General features: G+C 37.8%; 1 protein-coding gene across 3 annotated transcripts in view; it reads right to left on the bottom strand.

The window, feature by feature from the left end:
* WASHC4 (WASH complex subunit 4) overlaps positions 1-23,499 on the bottom strand; it is a 43,103-nt gene extending 19,604 nt beyond the window's left edge. For all 3 annotated transcript variants that reach the window (XR_011735639.1, XM_071798722.1, XM_065839381.2), the window contains exons 1-16: positions 23,347-23,499; positions 19,297-19,436; positions 18,199-18,252; positions 18,024-18,089; positions 17,809-17,854; positions 15,406-15,473; positions 10,915-10,997; positions 9,202-9,244; positions 8,637-8,740; positions 7,908-8,028; positions 6,294-6,417; positions 6,067-6,194; positions 4,976-5,136; positions 3,109-3,235; positions 1,675-1,800; positions 609-716 (exon numbers count right to left, since the gene is read on the bottom strand). Coding sequence is in view for 2 of the 3 variants with exons in the window: in XM_071798722.1 (XP_071654823.1) it covers positions 609-716; positions 1,675-1,800; positions 3,109-3,235; positions 4,976-5,136; positions 6,067-6,194; positions 6,294-6,417; positions 7,908-8,028; positions 8,637-8,740; positions 9,202-9,244; positions 10,915-10,997; positions 15,406-15,473; positions 17,809-17,854; positions 18,024-18,089; positions 18,199-18,252; positions 19,297-19,436; positions 23,347-23,407 (1,560 nt within the window). In the remaining variant the exon portion in view is untranslated. The remainder of the gene's footprint in view (positions 1-608; positions 717-1,674; positions 1,801-3,108; positions 3,236-4,975; positions 5,137-6,066; positions 6,195-6,293; positions 6,418-7,907; positions 8,029-8,636; positions 8,741-9,201; positions 9,245-10,914; positions 10,998-15,405; positions 15,474-17,808; positions 17,855-18,023; positions 18,090-18,198; positions 18,253-19,296; positions 19,437-23,346) is intronic.
* Positions 23,500-23,554: the final 55 nt, after the last annotated feature.

Below are 23,554 nucleotides of genomic sequence, written 5' to 3'. Positions count from 1 at the left end.
GTATAACTTTTTTTTGCTTATGCTGGAATATATGGAGATGCCAGATACACAATTTCAGCTTATAGGCAAATTTCAAATACATCAAATGAACTTCCAAAATACAAAAGATTACTGTTAAAATTGTAAGCCATTTATGCCAGTATGATCAAAACAAAGAAAAAAAATAGCTGCAAAATAGTGAATTTATGCCCATATTACATTCCCATAAGCCATCATATATTAACCACTGTTATTTTGCTAAGCAGATAAAGATTTTTAAAAGTTACAGTCTGTTTGCTTAGATCTATAACAGATTGCTTTAAGAATGTGCTTCAGAAAAGACATAAGGTTAGTTCAGGAAAATCGCTAGAAATAAAAACTAAAAAGAACAAGAGAGGAATAGACAAGAGATGCAGCAGTTTAGAGGAAGAAAAGACCTGTCCTTGATCAAAAATAGCCATCTATGCTGTACAGTTTCTAGGGCAAAGCTCTGACCTACTGGAAAGCTTATATATCTGTCCATTATGACAGAGCAAAGCTACAGATTTTGCAAAAGTAGGAAATAAAAAATTAAGATTTTTTTAAACACTTAGCTGGGAAGATTAATTATTAGAACTTGGATTACATACCTTGGCTATTGAAATAGAGTGAAGAGCTTGATACTGCAGATGTTGAGTGATGTGCGTCACAGAATCTGCCACAACCATACTTCTTCGGTAAAACATGTGTTCTATTGCCTGAAGTCAAAGCCAAAACACAATAGTTCACGTAGTTACCAAAACTGTTGCCATTAGAATTTGGCTTTATGCTGGTGGACTCATCCACACTGCAAATACAAACCCTTTCCACTTTGTAATGTACTGTTAGTAGCAGTTGCAATCAACTTTCAGAAACTGAGAAAAATCAAATCATTCAGGAGTTTATATATTCTAGGAGCCATCCAGCTGGAAAGCAGCTCGGCAGAAAATGACCTGAGGGTCCTGGTGGACACTAAGTTGGACGTGAGCCAGCAGTGTGCAAAGAAGGCTTGATGGCTGCTTTAGACATAGTGTTGCCAGCAGGTCAAGGGAAGTGACTCTTCCCCTCTACTCAACAATGGTGAGGCCACACCTGCAGTATTAAGTCCAGTTCTGCGCTCCTCAGTGCAAGACAGACATGAACATACTGAAGAGAGTCCAGGCAAGGGCCACAAAGATGATAAAGGGACTGGAGCATCTCACATATGAGCAATGGCTGAGAACTGGGACTGTTCAGCCTGGAGAAGAGAAGGCTTGTTGAGGGGAAATCTTATCAATGTATATAAAAACCTGAAGGGAGGGTGCAAAAAAGACAGAGCCAGGCACTTTTCAGTGGTGCCCACTGACAGGACCAGAAGCCATAGGCACAAACTGAAGCACAGGAGGTTCCCCCTGAACATTAGGAGACACTTTCACCTGTTCTCTAACCAAATCCAGTTGTGAACAACAAGCCATGCAAAAACATGCCCCCACTTAGTTGAGGTTTTTGTTTGTTGTTTTATTTGTTTGGTTGGGTTTTTTTTGTGTGGTCCTTTTTTTGTTTTGGTTTTGTAGTGGTGTTGGTGTGTTTTTGTTATTGTTTTGTTTTGGGTTGTGTGTGTGTTTGTTTTTCCTTTCTTTGGGGTGTGGAGGGAGGGAGGTTAATATTGAAATTAAAAGTTTTCATCCAGTGACTTACCTTCAGAAGTTCTACAAGCCTGCATAGAGCTTTGACCGAGGTTTTGGTCATAGGTTTTTGCATTGACATGTAGAGATTCATTGTAGTTTTAATGATGGTGCTAAGACTATATGCATAAAGAAAACCCTAAAAATAAAGGCAAAAAAATATCCACAACATAGCAGTCAAATAAGTTCTCTGGTTTGTTTCATATATGACAGAACTAACTTTTGCCTCTTCACAGAGTACCTACCACTCCATCTAATAGGCTAGCCTAAAATCCCAAAGCTGAATGAGACCCTTTTATTGGGTAGACTGCCTACGAGTCATTAGATCATCTGATCATTAACCTCTTCCAGAGCCATTCAAATTAAGCACAGGTCAGTGAATTAATCACACAGCCTCAAAAGTCTAATAATTTCAGACCTACAGTAAACCAACCCATCGAACAACTCCCATCCCTCCAAAAAACAGCTTATCAGAAAAACAAACTAAAAATTCCAGGTTCTGTGAAATAAATACAGTGACAGCACTTACACAGTTCTATGATGTCTAAATAGACCTGTCCATCCCATAATGAAAAAGCAATCATTTCCAAATGAACACATGCTAAGTTTTTAAATACAATGTTGACTGTATACAGCATGACAAAAACATTATTCAACTTATTTCAAAGGAAAAGTAGTAACAATAAAAAAGACACTAGGAAAAGACAGCAAGTGGTCTAGGAAAGTCAGTTTGTTCCAGAGCAAAATTTACTTAAGTCCACTGCAAATAACTGCAATATAAAAACTACAGATCCTTGTACATGTACGTCTTTAATATGAAAGATTCAGGATCATGCTCCTAGTGCACGCCTATTCTCATCAGTTTTCTTTCAGGCAGACAGATACATATCAAAACTAGCAAAAAGTAAATTCAGAAATAAGATGCATCTTACATTAGGACTACATGCTGTTAGTAGGTCAAAAGCAAATCAGCTGACTCAGAACGTAGTTAAGATTCTTGCAAAGTACCATCACTAGGCAAAGCACAATGAAACAACACAAAACCTTTACTTGAAGTATGTATTGTGCTAAATAAAACTAAATTAGACACTGGTTCAGTCCAACTTATGTACCTTATGACTGACTCAAAAGGAAAAAAATTAAAAACAAAACCTTTACTATAGGGAAATGAGCTTTCTTGATTTCTTAAGTCAAGAGAAATAGTCAACATTTTAGCCACTGAATAGTTAGACAGATTTCCTTTCCCCACATGCCTTACAAAGTACCTTTTACAGATTTACTTAAAAGAGTATCTGCTGAGTATTTGAAGTTTTAGAAGAAATCCCACATTGTAAAATAACACACTGATGATCACAAAACCTCTGTGATTTGTTTTTATATTCAATTTGCATCAAAACATCAGTTTGCTGCATCATCTGCTGTATCACCACATTAAAAGACTGCACACCTGGATGAAGACATTGCAGCGGTTCGAAAGATCTTCTGCAAACTTATCTGTGCGTTGCTCCTTTGACAAGAGAGATTCCATTTTTGTCATCCACGAGCTCACAAAAACATAATATGACTGCATATCTCTGGAAAAGGAAACAATGTTACTCACTTCAAATAAGAACAGTATGAGGATTTTCTTCTCTCTTTCCAAAGCTTAAATTCTTCCAAGGGAAATATATTAAACCTTCAGTCCCCAAAGTAGTAACTCTCCATTCCCAAAAGTATCAGAACCTCGTACTCATTTAAATTTTAATTCTGTACTGGTAAGGATTAGTCTGCCAATTATATCTGTACAAACATACCCCAAAAAGTCAAAATGATCTTTCCAGAGAACAAATGACCCTCTTAGTACATATACTACACTTCTTTAAATTAAAGAAGCAAATACAACTGCTAGAAAATGCTTTCAAACACTAATCAAAAAGTCTGACAGTTACATTAATTTTTTTTCTCCAAGTTTGAATTTTTGAGTTTATATATATATAAATATAAAACTTGTCATTATATCAATGCCAAACTGGACTGCTCTTAAACAACATAATTCTCCAGAAGTTTATATGTTTGAATTACACTAGTTGTAGTTAAATGTTTCAATACAGTTCACTTTTAAGACTGCCATTTATTCCATGCTACAGAATTGTGACTATGCAATACTACATATTGTAGCAGTTACAGCAGGAATCCATGTGGGCCATTGACTACAACATAAAAAAAATTACACTTTAAAGAGTACTCATATTTAAGGCCAATTATCAAAGGCAATACAAGAACTTGTAAAAAAGGAAGAAAAATTTACTGGCAGAATTCAAATCAGCAGATGCAAAAATCTGCATTCTATTACAATATCCTCAAAAATGTCCACAAATACCCAGATCTTTTTCAACCTTTTCTTAATCTTAAGAGCCGCAAGACATGACTTGTATCACTGCCCAAAAACAAAAGTAAAGCAGCAGAGCAATGAGGATCCATCCAGGAATTAAAGCCCAGGAAAGAAATGAGTCAGAGCTCTTGACTCTTCCTGTGTATGTAGGACATGACCAGCAAGAGATGGACAGAAACAGAAATAGGGTGGTAGTGAAAATAATCTGCCAGAAGACCACGCAGACATGGAGCTGTTTTCACCCCTTCCCACCTTCTCTCCAACCCAGTTCTGCCAGCTTGCATATAGGGTTGGAAGACAACCTGCAAAATATAAGTTTTTACTTCTATTCCACAGACCTTGTTTTCCACCTTCTGGTTTTGGTCTGCAACACAAACAGAAATCTTAGCCCTGTTATCTCCCTACACAGTGCAGCACACTTGTTCATAAGACCGACAACTGAAAAAGAATTCCAGTTCATCTTTAAATATATTTTAGAAAGAACTTAGAGAAGAAAGTGACTTGCAAACTACATGCACAGCACAAAAGAAGCCTTTTCAAATACAGATAATTTCAAAGATTATTAAATCAGCAATTAAAACAGTCATGAAGAAATAAATGCTTGCAAATAATGTATCATCACCAAGCAGAAAAAAATTCCTCTATAACCCTACTAGTGAATTACGTCCACAAATACAGTTGAAAGTATGGAAATAGAAATAGCTGAAACAATCAAATATTTAGAATGGTCAGGAATATTGTTATTTTGGTGACATAACACACATTTTTCTGAAAGCTTAGTTTTGACTAACACCTTTTCAGCAACACTAATACACACATATTGCTGTGGTGAAATGGAAAAGTTCATTAACACCAGCACATGCTATTACACTGAATGAAGAAACCCCCGTGTTTATAAACTATTTGGCAAACAGCAGCATGAAGCAATATTTAGGAAGCATACTTGGTGAGTGACTGTGCCTTCTGCTGTAGAAAGTTCTCCCTTTGCATTTTAATTGTATGAATACTTTTCTTGTCCAGAAGTTTGGCAGCAGCTGGTATCTTCTGAATCAGGAAGTTGTCAGCAAACCAGATAATGTTAGCGGTTAATGTGATGGCTGGTACCTGGGGGTAGGGGGAAAGGAAAAAAAGGCAGGGGAATACCACAAAGTAGCAATAAATGTCAGTAACTGCATCAAATACTGTGCCACCATGCATGTTCTTTTTGCCTGTTTTGAAGCATAACACTCAATTCCATTTACTTCTGCATAACTAGTTTCTACAAAGTTATTAGGCTCATGTTAAAAAAGGTTTCTCCCCTATAACCCACTATGCACAGCACACACAAAGTTATTACCACTCTCAGTGATTCTAAATGGTATTAGAGAATTTATAATTCCACTTGATATGAAAATTCCCCTATTACTTTTGTACTTACAGGTCTTCCAAAATAGACATTTATAGCCAAGGTCGAAACCCAAAGCATTTATTCAGTCCCACACTACTAATACTCTCTTTCCCCCAGAATAAGACCTATCCCAAAAATAAGCCCTAGTATGATTTTTCAGGACTTTTGAGGATGTTCAAAATATAAGCCCTACTCCAAAAATAAGCCCTAGTTGCAGTTCATTTAAAAAAATCAATTTAAGTAGTGTCCAGGGAGCTATACATGTAAAAAACTAATATGTTTTGGATCAAAAATTTATATAAGATCCTGTCTTATTTTCAGGGAAACAGGGTAGCTCAAAACATTTTTTGTCCTCATTGCTTCATTAATCTTGAGAGGAAACATTTTAATTGTGATTTCAAGTGATCTTACCTTGCTGCTAAGTAAGTGCACAGGTTTTAGACCATCTTTAAAAGAAAATGGGGCAGTAGGGGAGGAAGTTATAAAAAGTAGAAAAATCTTAATTCTGCTTTCTGACTTGTTTTGGTAAATTGTGCATTCTTTCTTGTCCCAAGTCTGTGCTGTGCCATACAACTTCGAAAATTACCTACTTCGTTACTGAAGATTTTTTTCCCTCTTAATTATTGACAAAATACTAAAGCATTCACCTTTTTACAGACATCCAACAACGACTTGTAAAATTTCTTGTCTATGGTCCGAAAAATCTGGAAGTGCAGTACAAAGAGGCCACAGATGCCCACATATTTATCTCTCTGGTCGATTTCTGAAGGTTCACCTGCAGAAAGACACTGGTTTTGAAGTCTACTTCCAGATCAAAAATACAAAAAATTTCAGAAACAGTGAAACTGGCAGGAGAAGCATGAGCTTGCATTACCAAGTTTGGCTTCAACATTTGCAAAAGCTGTGCGAAGTGTATGAGCAAATTCTTCAGCAAACGTGCTGTTCTTCGACACCAACACTCCACCATTTACTGAATCAAACTGTTGCTCTATAGCAGCCTAAGCAAAAAAAAAAAAAAAAAAGCATAACGATAATGCCATGAATTTTGGATCTTAAAAGAACACTGATTTTGCAAGAGAAGAATACTCCAAGAGGGCACTGATTTAAGAATAACCTGAAGTTAGTCCTAGACTCCACAACACATAGATTTTTAATTATGTGTAAATGATTTACTATAATAAAAGGAAAAAAAAAAATAAAAACCTCTCTTATATCCAACATTCAAAAAACCCACATTTTATTTACTTCATATTTCTCTTAACGGACATTTTTAAAGAAACCACTTGATGTGCTTGTGATAGAAAACTAGATGCGTATTTGCATTATTTAGTTAGAATACGTTACAAACTGTCTGTTAACTAGACAAGATTATCATGCAAGCCACTTGCAAGATGTGATTCATGAACTTGTAGCATAAAACCTCACACCACTGGTGGCAGCTGAAAAAAAAAATTACCAAAGTCCACAAAACAGCCAAAAAAATAGAAACACATTTCAGATTTTCTAAAGATATTAGAAAAGTCTTTAATGGAACTGTATTTAAGACTATCTTTAATGTATTTTTGTTAGGAAGGGGCGTTTGCAGGACAGAGGGGAAACTTCCTGAATGAATACCAGACAAATCATACTGATGTCTCAAACATATAATAAGTCTTTGCACTAATGCAATATTAGAGAAATACAAGACGAAAAATGGATAGCTGCTAGCAATGCCCTCTGAAAGAATAAGCCGAATTATGCTTAATTATTTATCTACAGTTTCCCTTTCAGAGGCTTTTACAGAACAAAGCCTTCTTTCCTATGCCATTTAGGATGTAAAAATAAGAACTGAGCAACAGGCCTGTTCAACTGACTCTGCTGTGACCAGATTTGGCAATGCTGTCCTCTGCCCACTATGCCACAACATCTGATTTCAGTATCTCAAATACACACTTTTCTAAAAAAGATAGCTTCTTGGATGAAGACATTTAGGCTGTTTTGAAAAAGTAATACTACTTCTTATCCACCTGTACACTTGCATGTTTCAGATATAACAAGAGGTCCCATTTAACATATTTTAAAGACTACTGTGGAAACTTCAAGTTGCAGCTAAAATAAAGTGGACCTAAGCCTGACCACTATTGAAATTTCTGGTGAAAGACAGACTCCCTGCTAATAAAGTTCTAATGCCAAGATGTCTGTGTTTCTTTAATTCTGCAAAACAGTAAGCATCCACTGCTACCATTCAAAGCCTGGCACAGTTCCAGCATGTGAGAAATGCAAGTAAGGATCTTACAACAGAGCATGTGGCTTTTGCTTTGTTGTTGTTGCTGTTGTGGTGTTTTTGTTTGTTTTTTTTGTTTTCCCCAATCCACAGATGAGAGAGTTAAATCCACACATCACTGTATCCAGAACAAAACAAAATAAAAAACAAGCAAACCATTCTAAAAGAGTGTCACTTTAATGTAATAGTTTCTCCTATCATACCAGGGAACATTAATTTTACTACCTGAAATATCATTCCATCAAGCAGCTGGCATTCCAGTTTTAACAGTAGCTTTTCAAATGGCTTCAGTTTATCTTCTTGAATCCCAAACTTAGAAGGGTTGTGATGGACAGATTTTAGCAGCCTGCAAGGAGTAGGTGTGGAACGCATACATACAACACAATTAAAACACAAAACAGTTTTATGTTATCCTGTACTATATTGATAACAGATTTTAATTGCCCACATCTGTGTCCAGCAGCAACTCCAAAGTTAAAAGAAAAAAAAACACTAGGTCTGTATAAGCCATTTGCATTTGAATAACTCCCATTTATTCAAGTTTTCAATGAAACAGAGTAGTTATTCCACTAATGTAGCTATATTTATAATTGTTGACCATTCAGCTTTTACTTGAGACAGTGTTCTTAAATCTGTATGCCCATCCCCATGATTGATATGGATAGGGATAGTCTTAGATCAGTTCTTTGCAAAATTATATTTCTTATTGAATATATCTGTCTGTCAAGATGTTTATCACATACTGTAAATGTAGCATTCAGCATTTTAAAAACTTACTGGTGCTGTTAGAATGACAAAGTGGGAGCTCAGCCCTGACCTTCACCAAAACCTCTGGAAAACTCTTGGCGCTATCAAAACTCATGTTCCCAGGCTGACTTTCTTGGAACGAAAAGACACACACATGCTTTTATCTTTTATGTTGTGGGATTATGTTTCACACCTTAAGAGACACACCTTTTATACATAGTCCAGTGATCTTTTAGAGTGGCATGATTGTCAATTATTTCATCAAGAGTGATTAAGACTGTGAGCAGCTCTCCCAGATGCTCATACATTGCCTGTTTAGAACAGAAAGAAAAGGACTGCAGTTACTGAAAAGTTTATTACAGTCATGCCTGGCAAGTAAAATTTCAGGTATCAGCCAACAAGACATCAGCTAGAGAGTTAAACTGGAGATTTCTTGATTTGATAGCTTAAAGATTTAGTATTCCTTACAGTGACAAAAAATCATCAGTTCATGTGCAGGAATGGCCTAAAGTTCACTGATCAAATTTGACACTAAAGGCAGGATTTTCAAAATTGTCTACATGCATAATCACATATTGCACACAATAATGGACCGTGCAAACACTTTTCAGCTATAAACACTACACTATGACAAACACAGAGATACCAGCCCTTTTCACATAAAGGCCAGAAAAAGTTGATTAACAAAATAAAATCTTTAGAGATTGAAAGCTGTACATTACATTCACTTTCTAACTGTTTTTCTCAGGATTAATGATCAAGACATTCTCACCTGAAAATGAACTCCAGATGTCTCTATAATTTTAGGTGCATTCCTGTAAACAAAATAAATATTTTTAATGTCTTTTAAATCCTTAGAACAGAGCACATTTATCAATTCTGTATCACAGTGTGTTCCTTGTTTTTTGGGGTACATTCTTCTTGATTAACATAGTAACTTCAAAAAACAAACTCTCAAAATCTGATTTAAAATATATTCTATGTGAAATCTGTGTACTGTGATCAAATTTAATATTGCATTTTTAAATGGACAGCATGTGACTGCTTTAAACTACTGATTGCATTCAGCACACCTGTATATCGCTAATTCCCAATTCAGTTGTCCTAACAGCAAGCAGCCTTTATACATACGGCCTTATGGCTCAAAAGTACAAAATCACTTCACACATTTAAGCAAGCCATCTCCAAGCTACATCACAGTATCACAGTATCACAGAATGTTTGGGATTGGAAGGGACCTCAAAAGATCATCTAGTCCAATCCCCTTGCTGGAGCAGGAACGCCTAGGCGAGGTCACACAGGAATGTGTCCAGGCGGGCTTTGAATGTCTCCAGGGAAGGAGACTCCACAAACTCCCTGGGTAGCCTGTTCCAGTGCTCTGTTACCCTCACTGAGAAGAAGTTCTTTCTTAAATTTAAGTGGAACCTCTTGTGTTCCAGCTTGATCCCATTTCCCCTTGTCCTATCATTGTTTGCCACTGAGAAGAGCCTGACTCCATCCTCGTGGCACTCACCCTTTATATATTTATAAACATTAATAAGGTCACCCCTCAGTCTCCTCTTCTCCAAACTAAAGAGCCCCAGCTCCCTCAGCCTTTCTTCATAAGGGAGGTGCTCCACTCCCTTAATCATCTTTGTTGCCCTACGCTGGACCCTCTCCAGCAGTTCCCTGTCCTTCTTGAACTGAGGGGCCCAGAACTGGACACAATATTCCAGATGGGGTCTCACCAGGGCGGAGTAGAGGGGAAGGAGGACCTCTCTCGATCTACTGACCACCCCCCTTGTAATACACCCACAGATGCCATATCCAGCTTTGTTCATTCAGCACCACACAGAAAGTCTACTTTGTGCTGCAGAAAACAGCAAATAAAACTGACAAGAATTCTGCTACCCTATCTGGAATGGGAGGAAGGAATCAAAATGCCTGTAGTTATATTCAGAGCTAAACCAAACAATTATATTCAGAGCTAAACTCTTCAGAGTTTTCAGAGGAGCTAAACCAAACAGCTCTTACTAAGCCCAACATCAGCTGGTAACACCATGGTAGTTCTGTGAGGAATATACACCAAGATTTACATATCTAAAACATTAGACTGTGAAAGTGATCTGATTTTTAAGCTTCTGACGCTAACAGTATCCATTGTATCAGTCAACAGAAGGAATATCTCTCTCCAACAGAGCAAGGCTGAAAGAATAATAATACAATATATTAATCATAAAGACTAAGTGCCTCTGAAGCATCAATTCTATCAAAAAAAAGGTAAAAAATAAAATTCTTGTATCTCATTATATAAAAGCACAATTTGTAATGAAAATAAAATAAATCCAGTTTCATAATGGCTTCTGAAGTCCAAGTTTGCACATCAAAGCACTCTCTACGTGTCTAGACAACATTCCAAAAACGATCATGCCTTAGGTAGAACATTCATATTTTATACATTTGTTTAACTACATAAAAACAATATAGCATTTCAGGGAATAATTACTTGTTGCTGGTATAAAGAACAGCCAACTGATGCACTACATTCACCACCACTTCGTAACATCGGGTAACAAAGCAAGACAGCTCCTGAAATACAAGAAAATAATTGCATATATATGTATAAACCCTCCTCATACACAAATTGTCATTACTGTCGAAACATAAACCACCAAACTTGCAGCCCAGGCTCCAACTACATTCTTAATCTAAGTCAAGTGAACAGACCTGCAGCAGGATAGAAAACATCCTATTAACTAACAGCTCCAAAAAAGGAACTGGGACTAAGCAGAGAACTTATTGAACACAAGCTCCCAGTACAAATTTCACTATTAAGGGACCAATATGCACTGTGGACAGCAAGAAAAGCATAATAAGGAAAACAGAAATGGTTTCACATTTGCACACGGCTTTCACAGAATTGCCATGTAGGGCCACATTTTAATGTGGATATTGATTCCTTAAAGAAGGTATAGAAAAAGATTAACCACAGCAGGTGACAGACATGTCTTCTTGTAATAAATTGAAATCTTGAAAACTTTTAAGGACAGTAAGAAGTGATTTGACAACTGCACCCAAGTACCTTCAGAGCAAATATCCCCAACAGCAAAGGCTGTGCACTTTCCCACTAGATTCAAGAGTCACACTCTGGAAACCAGTGATAGCTGAATTAAAATTAGAAATTAACACAGAAGCCTGTACCTACTGCAAGAGTGATTAGCCACATAAAACTGCTTTCAAAACAAAACAATGTCTCTGAGAAGTATGTTTGACTAAAGCAGAACTTAGGCTCAGTTACATAGTACAAAATGAGTAAGAACAGGTCAACTCCAACCACATAAAGGACTACCTTAATTTCTATAATGGATTTTAATGAGGCATTCCTTGAAGAATAGGATTAATGGGTCTGAGTCTCCCTGAAGTGCAATTATATTTGCTCATTAATGCACCGTATAATCCCATCAGGGAAAAGTCGGCACGTGATGAGTCTAGTCAGTCAGCACACAGATGGCTTCATAGCAGTCAGCCCACGCTGGCTAGTCAGCCAGCCTGCTGTTCCTGCCAGGAGACTGGCTAACAGCTGAATTGTCTTCCTCTCCATCAAAATTAGATCTTATTTGGGCGTCTGCCTCCTATTAGTCACCAGTTTTCACAAAACATAAAAGTATCATTACTCATTATACTTTTTGGGCTCTATCAAATGCAGTTGAAAGAAGCCAGATTCTAGAGGAAGATTAGTAGACAATCAAGATGATGTGTCCTGGGAAAGGGGGATCAGCTGCCACTTCAAAACAACCAGGAGACAGTCCAATTTAACAGGACATGCAAATTAGCAGCTACATAATACAGACGAGATTATAATTATCAGTTCTTCATATACACCATCTTCTGCAGGATCAAGAGTACCTAACTAGCGTTTCACAACACTATTTTGATAGGGTCTTTTTTTAATATTTTGACATAGCAAATTTGAGACTCGCGTCTAGTCAATCAAGAGATCCTGAACTCAGAAGAGCCAATAAATCAATACATGGAGATCAGCTTTATGAAAGCAACATTTCAATCCTTTTGTCATCTTCATTTGTATTTTCATACTGCCCTTGGGGATACACTTACAACATTGACTAGAACAGCATTTCCCAGTCTACAAATACAGCCTACTACTGAGTGGATTTAGGGGAACACAATAGTTGAAAAAGAACAAACTCTATAAGGAAAAAGTTTTCCTCATAGCTTTACCCAAAGCAATACACACCTGTTAGCACAGCAACCTTCTCTTTGGGGCAACTTCCTTCATCTGCTGTCTTTCCCAAGTTGCTCAACTTCCAGTAAGCCATTGTAGCACACATACAAAGTGGGCTCACAAGCAATACTGCTGTATTTTTGTGTAGTGCTTACCCTAAAAATATACACATCAGCATATATTCCCTAAATAAACATAAACCTGATCTACAGAGTGGGTTTGCAATACGCACAGATATCTCGACAGCCAATCACCCCACTCTCAACTTCTACGCAAACAGACCACCCTCATGGGGCAGGGGGTGGGCACAGAAAAGAAGTCTGAGAAAACACAAGTGTACAGTAGCCCCATTTCAGACCCACTAAAAGGTCATAGAATCACTTTGTTTGGAAGAGACTCTCAAGACCATTGAGTCCAACCTTAACCTAACTTTGGCACTAAACCACATCCCTAAGAACCTCATCTATATGACTTTTAAACACCATTAAACATGTGTGACCATGCTCACACACTCTTCAGCCATAGTTTCACCTTTCATAGCAGTATTAATCTGAGATGGCAAAATTTTCCAGACCACAGAACTGTGAGCCATCAAGTCCATATTTACCCCAAGTCCCAGAACTTAATGTACTACAAAATACATCTAAATCCATTAACTATGCACCCTGGTCTGAAGCACACCAGATGTAGGGACCACATTTGGGAGACAATTAAAAAAGCCAATACTTTCACACTGAGTTTAAATTGTAACAAGTGGACACATGATTTATTTTTTGTTTGATGAAACAAACATATAATCATAATCATCTACAATGCAGGATTTAAATAATAAACTGATTCAGATGAATGAATGAATGAATTCTGGGCAGTTCCAGTGGGACTGCTCCAAACTGGTATCTGCGCAAGGTTATAAAAGGTTCTCCTTGCAAGGACAAGTCTGGTTAGGAAATGTTGTAGATGAAGAGCAAAAAGATTTGAGAGACTGGGAAAAATATACTCCACAGCCTTCCTCATTGTCATTTAGAATCGAAACATTAAACAATCCCTCTAGAATAGTCTGTTGCTGCAATTAAGACTTTGGCCTGCTTACTCTGCTCTAGGACTCAGTAAGAAAAAGGTCTTTGCTCAGTAAGAAAAAGAGGATGAAGGCAAAAACTAAGTTGATGAGACCAAAAGTTTGAAAAATGGTGTCCTGGTTTTGTTAAAAACAAGTTTCTCTTTTAGTGAATTCGTCTGTCAGCTAAAGCTTTCATTTTAGCTGCATTTTCCTGGAAAACCAGATATATGTTTTGGTAAACATAGCAATGGAATGCAAAGTTATTGATAAGCATGGATGGACATCTCGTGAGAGGGGCAATGAGAAACAGGTGACCAAGAAACTGACCAACGGAGTATAACATCCCTTTCACGTGAATACTTCATATAGAAGTGGGAGATCGTGAGAATCTCATCCTTTTTCCTTATGGCCGACATTAGGAAAGGACCTTGCTAGCCATGCCTGCAAACTGAGGCCTAGTGACAGACTGAATCCAGCTCCGGTTGGCTGCAGAATCCAATCCAGGACTTCAGGTGCCAGTTCTGCAGTTGCTGGGACTTTCAAGACTGGTTTTGTAAATTTTGTATTATTTTCTCTATTCTTATTAGTAGCATTAGTAAAACATTTTTAAATTTTCCAACTCTCTTCCCTCTGTCCTTCTTTCCCTACTGATCACCTGTCCTTAGTTAGAAGGGGGGAGAGGGACGGGTTGAAGGGGGAAGGGGCAGGGAGAGAAGGTTAACAATACATCTGCCAGGGTTTTATTGTCACCCCGCAATAAAAACCTTGACAAATGGGAAAAAAAAAAAACACACAACACATCTCAACAACTAACTGCACTTGGGCATGGTAAAAGAGATTGTTAAACAACTCCCTATAGCATTCAACCTGTTATGACTTAGTAAATTACTACTGCCATGCTAGTATACAGAAAGAGCAGGAACTTTAACTTTTGTTAAAACAGTATTTGTTTAAACATCCTGGAAGCTTCCTGTATATTCTCTGCTTCAACACATATTTTATTACAAATGATATTGCATAAAAATGGAAAATTTTGGGGAACAGGACAGTCACTTAAGCTATATGAAGGACAAAAAAATTCTACAGCAGACTGAAACCCAAAAGCACAGGAAATCCTCCAAAGAAACACAGATCCTGTTTCCATGCAAAGGACCCTGATAACAACCAAACTGTATAAGAAATGAGTGTTATTGCCTGAAGGTTTGAGTGAAACACAAGCAACTTTTTCCAGGTACATGTTTTAATTTTGCTTTCTTCTAACGGCTAAAAAAAAGATGTATAAACAATTAATCCATTTCAAGCGTTGAATGAAAACTAAAACTTGCTAATCAAAACCATTAAAATAGATATCTTTAATTTTACCATCATATGAAACAATCTCCATTTATCTGCTCTTAGTGAAATGTTCACAAGTAAATTCTAATTTCTTTGAAAACTGATTACACAACCTGTAATTTCTTCTTTCATTAGACTGCCAGAGTTTTAGACAAGTATTAAAAAAACTCCACACAATGTGTGATACATCAGCTGTTTTGATAAGTCTGCAGACAAAACATAGTAATGTATCAAATGATTGCAATGCCTTTCAGCAAGATGCAAGCAGGATACTGCAGACTGCTATATCCACTTTGCAAATAAACTTATGTTAATTGCTGAACAAATGAAAAAAAAAAAAAAAAAATCAAAACATACTCTACCTGCAAGAAAGAAACAAATCTTCCCATCTGTATTTGGCAATCTCCCTCCACCATGCTGGAATCTGTGGCTTGAAAAATAAACATTTGTCACTCCTTTCAAAAGTCTGTATTAGACCTGTTAAATTAACGTTGAAGCTGCCCTCCAAGATACTGGTTTGCCATACAAGTGAGTACATTATTATAAGCATACTGATGGAGCCTTAAAAACCTTTTAATTTTGCCTTCCTAAGCTAGACTTATTTTAGAAGGTTCTTTCTCATTAAAATTTACATTGTTTATAAGTTAGACACAAAGCAAGAAAAAATAGCCTCCGTCATCTGAAAGAAAATAAGTAATACAAAATGTAATTCTTTAAAGGCATATATATATTGTCAGGAACATCCACTGGTAGTTATGTACTGAAACAATATACTACATCATTAATCAGAAAAAAAAGTTGAGTAGCACACAATTGCCTCAAGAAATTGACTTGCTTTTTCTACATATCATCCTGCACAAAAGAACCAGCTCATTGCCATAGCTTCAAAGCATTATCTGTATGAGAAAGGACATTATGAAATAAAGTAATTACATCACCAATGTCAAATTGTTTCAGTCAGCTGGAGCAATTTTAACTCTACCTGACAAAACACAGTCTTTTTAATGAGATAACAGAGTCATGCTCTAGGCTTCACATTTTTCTATTGGGCCACTCTGAGCAAAAATGGCTTACAACTGCAAGTTTACCTGTGTAAAAAACGCAGGTCTCATCCCTTCTCAAAATAGGTTATTTTACAACAGCCACCAGAGACTAAATTAGTCTTCTTACTTCTGTAACATGGAGCTCTGGGACAAGATTTTAAATACTGCATGCTTCCCCTTTAAATATTTTATGTAACCTTTACTCTGTTAAGCGCATGTCCTCCCAAAAAAAAAAACCTATACAACTAACTAAAGACCTTGACTAGCCCTAGCCACTCCAAGGGCAAAATGAAAAAAAAAAAAAAGTTTACAGAAGGAGAAGGCCAACACAGTATTTGTTTAAATTTCAACCATCCTTGAGCCAGTAACTTTGTCAGGTGTTCTACGTAAACAAGCTTTCTGTTAACAAAGCAGTTACTACAAGGAGGGATATGGAAGTAGAGAACATAATTTCTGCACCCCTACCTAACCCACAGAAGGCTGACCTCCCAGTTCATGCCACTTTCTCAAGCATTTCCTGCAGCACATCTATCAGGAACAAACAGCTGATGTTAATCTGCAAGTCTGACTTTTTTGTGCTAGAGATATGGAAGAAGATTTGAGGGATTCTCTAATATCATTTGGGCAGCCTTGCACTTTCTTTTAAGATATTTAAAGCCATGTCTGATAGGAAGTGAGAATCTGCTAAGAAAAAAAAAGGACAACAGAAAACACATTTTCATGTTCCTTAACTGAACCACAACAGTCATCTTATATAGCACTATCTCCAAGATTTCATAGTCCTCAATACTTCTGTCACAGGCAACGCTCCTGAAAAGCTGTAAAAAAAGCCCTTTTACAACAGGCCCTGAGAGGGCCTTCCCTTTCTCTCAAATTTCTGAAGTAGAAAACAAAGTTAGGTGACATGTCTCTAAACCAACTCATTAATATATTCAGTCCTCAGGACCAAGATCTGTGTTTATTCCCAGACTATCATCTGTTAACGCAGAAGCTTAAGACCAACCCTTCAGAGGAGCCATCAGTTTAATTCCAAGACAAAAAGCAGCTTTCACCTTAAGCAGGGTCTCATGATTTGTCAACTGAATTGACTTAGAAGCACTTGTGCCCCTGTGTTATAAACAGTAGTATGAGTATTACTACCTGCACTTGAAGGATAGATGACATTAACACACTGCAGCTTCTCTTGGAACAACTATGATTGCATCACTGAACTAGGCAGGACTTGGTCCAAGTTATTTACTAATGGTTTCATTGTTTTCTTACAATCAAATTACAGATTCATTGTTTCACTACAACCCATGGAAAATCTAGTCCCAGTTGGAAATAAGTTGGTTTAGGGTGTGTTTATCTGTGAAAAACAAGTTTTCAGTGCTATACTTTGAAAAACAGCTGCTACAATATAAGCTCACGTTTTTAGTATGTTATACATTAAACATAACTTGAACAGCCCATACTCCCCACTTTTCATGTTAATAAGACTGCAACAAAACTTCCCGTTGATGTAACAGATAAATCTTATTGTTATCTTAAGCTAACTCAGGACAGATACAAGATGCTAACATATTTCCCTATAACATCAAAGTCCATTACTTGGTGTTTGCCAGTCAAAGATACAGAGAAAGCATGTACCCATATTATAAAATTACACTTACCAGAGCATTTAACATAACCTGAAGTCATAACATTAAACTACAAACTTTTACAGCAAAGGGAGTTACTTACCTCCTTCTCCATAAAACAAGAGGCCATTATAAAATTTAGTTTCTGCCTAAAAACAAAAGCAGAAATTTGTTTTTTAATAGATAGAATATATGTAATCATGCTATAAAAAATATTTAGATATATCTTGTTTCTTTACTGCTAAAGAATAATTTATATATCAGCTTGACAATCTGCAAACTTTTTTATACACAGTAATAAAAAGCAGATGAATTTACCTCATATTTTAATTTCTTTATTTCACAGCAAAGGGCAGCATACACAGTTATTACTTTATTTAGAACCTAGACTCAAAGCAGAAAAACAGACATTACAAAAAGATTCATGTTTAGAGAGCTTAGTTTTAGCTAGAGTAACTTTTTTTTTTCCTTCTTTTAAGCATAAAGCATTTACCTTGTTTTCTGTCTTTATGAGCTCCAGTAGGGAGGACTGTTCATATGGCAAAAGCTAAAATTAAAAATAAACAAACAAAAACCACAAAAAGAATGAACAAACAACTTTAGAAAATATTGGTCAAAAATACATTTATTCAACTAGGTAAGTAATTTTTTTTTCAGTTTAATCTCAAACAAGGTCAGAAATAAGAGAGCAATAATTGCACATTATTGACAACCTACCCTGAAGGAAACCTTCGCTCTTCACATTTACATGCAATTAACTTTCCTTTCACTCTATGCTGAGAGGCAAATAACTAGCTATATTGTATAGCATTTACTAGAATTTACTTAGAAAACTTGGAAACCAAAAGCATGGTCATTCTGGTGTATGTCAAAAAAAATGCTTGGGAAACCCAGAACATGGATTAAGAATCCCAAATGCAGGAAACAGGATGTGTAGTGTATATCTGTATGCAAGCACTGACAATTAGTACTCAAGTCAGCCACGATATTGACTAGTTCATACACATCCAGCACTGTGCAGGTCCAACACATAATTTATTCAAATTATTCAGACAGATGATTACTTGAGAGTGCATCTTCAGCACCAACAAGTTTGCAAATTCAGCAAAGAGAAAAAAATATAATGCTCCAGAGTGGACAGAGAACTTATGACCAAGGCAATAACCACCTCGGGGAAAAAATATTGTACAAAGGCCATTAAATCAAAACACAACTGTAAGTACATACACAGTTTAGTCTGCAGTTATACAACTATTAGCAAAATCTGGAACCCCCATAGCCAGATAAAACACATCAGCATCCACAGAAAAGAAGTTTGCTGGAATTAGCCTTCCCAACACATGAAGAACTATAAATTCATCTAACTTTCACTAGTATCCAAAAGACTAGAAAATAATAATATGAAAACATCTTATCTTATAATATACACTAATTTATTAATTATTTTATAATTAAATTAGTATGGGATAGGTTTCTCAAACACAGAAGTCAAAATTTTAAGAGCACAAATGCACCAAGCTTTTACTTCTCAGGTTTTGAAGGGAAGGAGGAACTAGGAAAATAACAGATGCAATTCATAATACATGAAGACCTTTAATGCAATGGGATCAAGACTGAAGTCCCAAACATCTCCAACAGAGTCATCCAAAGCATCTTCAATTCTCTTCAGCTGAGACGCATATTCCTCAAGAAATTTTCCATAATTCTTCAACTGCACTTCAGCATGAATTTCTGAGAATTAATAACATTTGTAGAGTTTTATAGACTGTTCAATAAACTGTAATATCAAAAATGTTATAAACAATATTTTATCTGATGCTATTTACCCTGTAGTACTGTATATCTCATTTTGCTGCAGCATTTTTTGTTAATACAACCACATCTTTAATACTCAGAGTCACTTTAAAAGAAATCCAAATACTATTTGAAGAATATCAAACACCTAAGAAGTTTGCAGAAAATTCTATTTTAAAATGACATATATTTTCAAACTAACATCTTAACAAACCTAACAATCACATCAAGATGCTAAGCAAAGAAATGACTGTAGAAATCATAACACTGCAGATGATTCTATCCACCAGCTGAAACAGTACATTGACAATTAGATTAGAAATTTGAGGCAATGGGTCTAATAATTTCAGCCTGAGTAGCAGTTGTATTAATAGCAATCCTCCTTCTACTCTCTACCTGCTACCTCACAGTAAGTTATTTGGGAATTACACAGTAAGTTTATGGCTTTTAATCATTCCTCCCACTTACAAAATCACCATCTTCAAGCAGAAGTTCCCTTCTGCTTAGCACCTGGACACTGAATTGCATAGCTGTCCTTCTACTGCTAGGTGCGACTAGGTTATTATGTTCAAAAGCTTAGCTGGTCAAGTATCAAGAATAGTGGCACTCATTAGCAAAGTAAGCCCACAAAAGTCTCATTCACTCTATCCTGATCTTTTTTTCTTCCCACATGGAGACACTTCCCCGGCTTCCTCAATTATACGCAATTACTGACTTAGTTGCATGATCTGAACTACAGAGTGAATGATTACAGCTCAAGGCTTCTATGCCCAGTAAGGAAGTACAATCCTTTTTCATGGAAGACTACGGTGTCTTCCCCACAATCAGATAACAAATATAACAGCTTGTGATCTTCTGCTATTTGTTGAAAAGAGGATTATCTAAACAAGCTAGAGAATGTAAGTCAGCTGAACAATTGAACTTTTCCTAACAAGAAGGCAACCCTTACATATCTCTTTATGTGCTCTTTGCACATTTCAGCAAGTAGGCTGCTCTAAAAAGTTTAAAAAATTACATTTTTTTTAATTCTACATGCTTAATCTCTTATTCATGTTGCCAATAACTGAGCCAAATAGTAGCTGATGGCTGCTTCAATGGAAGAACAGTGCTGAATCCATTATAATTTACACATTTTTTGAAGAAAGAAAACATTTGACTGAGACACTTCACTAGGCATAAGGGGAAGAATAAATAAGAACTAATTAATAAGGAAAATATGAGAAGGACTACGCACAGGAAAGTTGAGACTGAGATGGAGAAATGGCAGCAGTGAAGTCCTGAACTAATTCTAAGCTACTACTTTGAAGCTAGCAGTAATGCCAACTATAAGGGCACATGGAGTGCAAAGCCTACCCAAGGAGCACAGTAAAACCTCCCATGATAAGTTCTGCATTACTGCCATTGGCTTCTACCTCTATGTACAGCCTACACAGTGCACAGGCACTGTCAAAATAAGGAGACCCAATTTCATGTAAATGGATAAGAAGCAAGGGAACAAAAAACTCTCCATCAGCAGTATGCACTTCAGACATTGATATGCAGCCCTTGAGTTGTGTCATCATACTATTCTATTGCATCAGATTCATCTAATCTTTCCAAAAGATGCACTGGAACGAACCTGAAGCTCTGCTGCGGAAAACCAGTGAAATACTGAAGGATGCAGAACAGAGTTTAAACAGCCATCATGTCAGCTTCAGTACTTAGCTGCTAGAAAATCTGGAGTATGAGACATTATTACAGAGGCATGCTGTGGTATTCCTCCAAGCCCACCTTCTCCCTTGAACAAAAGACCAACTAAGAGCAGGGGAGGCTCTACAGGAAGAACAGAAAAAGCTTTCAATTCATACAAGAGTAGGAAATGGGCACTGCTGTTCAAATCAATTCCCTATGAAATAGGCAGCATTTCTCAAACGAAATCGCTCAACATTGCTTTGACAGAGAACCACAAAGTGTCACTTTTCCAGCAGCGAAATGATGGATTTGAACAATGCTATAGCTTAACCTAACTGATATTAAATTTCTCCAAATACTTAAGTATTGATAGCTATCAATTTGCCACCTTGTACTGACCCTATATAAAATAAGAGGCTATTTTAGAGAGACAAGAGAGTGAAAGCTATTAGCTAGCCAGAGATACACAAGGTTGAACTGATAAAAAATTACTTGGGGATGGGGGAAACTTTGTAAGATGCAGAAAATTTTTCCTGAATAAACTGGCTCACGAGGAGAAAAAGAAAGCACAGAAAGCAGATATCTTCTTCTAAACAGTAGATACACTTCATAAGGTATAATTTGTTTACAATAGTTTGGTTTCTTCTCAGATGATAAAATGAAAGCATTACAATTAGAACATTGCAACACATCTACTCAGCCGTATAGATCCCTCATCTTCATCTTATCTTCTTCCATAAAATCAGTAATATCAATATTCAGCAGACTTATTGCCACAGCAGGATTTGCAACTGCTATGTCTGTAAATATCTACAATAGAGATGAAACACTGGAGTGACTTAGTATCTTGTCTCCTCAGCTGAGAACATTATAAATGCTAAAGGCTAGTGACACAGGTATAAAGTGAAAGTAGACAACAGCAACAACAATAATTTTTTAAAGTCACAGGATTTTTCTTTAGTATTCCCTAGAAGAACATTGCATGCTGTTCTCAAAGGAAGATCAGGCTGTTTATTCACCATCAAGAAGGTGGTAATAGAGCGTTCTTGTAGCTGCACTGAATGTCACAGTCAAACTAGTGGAGATGTGACATTTTGAGTAAAAGCCGCCTTTTTCATTCTGCAGCTAGAGGACTAGTAAAAACCTCAGCTGTGGACAGTTTCAGTTTCCACTGAAATCTAGATTAAATCAATATGGCATAAACAGTACCATCTCTTGGGACAACATGATACGTGAAACAGTCAGTCCATGACTGACATATTTTCACAGCAACACCTGGTGTAATTAATTTGGCACAGTTTGATTTCCAATGTTTATTACAGTGTGACAACCGTGTATGTCCCCTGCTTAGAAAGTAGGTCACCTCCACAGACTGACGAAAAACGTGGATTTTGATAACCATGCAAACACACTGTCAAAGACTTAAGCATCACAAGGTCGTCATTTTTTTTTTTTTTTTTTAAGGTGAAACTGCAAATGATCACCTAACTCCATGCCACAAAGTCTTTACCAACGGAAGCTGCATACATCTAACTTATATCGGTATGACTTCCCTGGCGAACTGACGAAGTACCGGCCAAAAAAATTGTGAGCTACAAGAAACGATCGGGAAGGAAAAGAAACACCATCCTCGCGGCACGCATCGCTTCCTCCTGCCCGGTCTGTGCGAGAATACAAAGTCCCGCAACCGGCCGGTGCCCTCCCTGCCACGCCGGGGCACCGGAGACGACTCCCTGAAGGGGAGTAAATGCTGAAGGGCTGGAATAGCCACTCTCCCAACCCAGACAACCTCCGGTAACTACGGATAAGATGGTGGTAGGAAAAAAGGTCACCGCGACAGGCCGCCCCGCAGGCCTGACCGGAGGAGGAGCAGCTCTGGCCCGGTGAAGAGACGCGGCGAGCGCCCGGCTCCCCTCACAGGACAGGGGCCGTCAGGGAAGCTGGGGAGGGCGACCTGGCTCAGCTCCCACGACCGCTTCCTCCTCTCCGCCTTCCTCCCTGCCGCTCCCAGCAGGGGTGCAGCGGCGAGCGGGGCCAGGAAAGGTCCGGGAGGGGACTGGGATGGGGCCAGGGTGGGACTGGGGTCCCCTCAGCCCGCGCCTCCCCCAACTCTGTGGCGGTTACTGGCCTCGCGCTGGCCCCTCCCGCGCCGCCCCGCCCTCCAGCGCGCGCTCACTCTGCGAGCCGTCGTCCAGGCGGCCGAACTCCCAGTCCGGGGAGAGGGTCTCCAGCGCCATGGCCCGCGCCCGGCAGCGCCGCCCCCGCCGCCCCTGACTCAGGCGCACGAGACTTCCTGCCCCGCTCCCCGCGCCGCACTCTGGGAAATGGAGGCGGTGGGGGGCGCTTGGACGCCGGGAGCGGGCGGGGCGGGCGGCAGCGCCCCC

The sequence above is a fragment of the Patagioenas fasciata genome, chromosome 1 (assembly GCF_037038585.1).
Source record: "Patagioenas fasciata isolate bPatFas1 chromosome 1, bPatFas1.hap1, whole genome shotgun sequence".
NCBI classification, from domain to species: domain Eukaryota; kingdom Metazoa; phylum Chordata; class Aves; order Columbiformes; family Columbidae; genus Patagioenas; species Patagioenas fasciata.
Note: the sequence above shows the minus strand (reverse complement) of the source record. Positions and strands in the feature narration are given on the sequence as shown.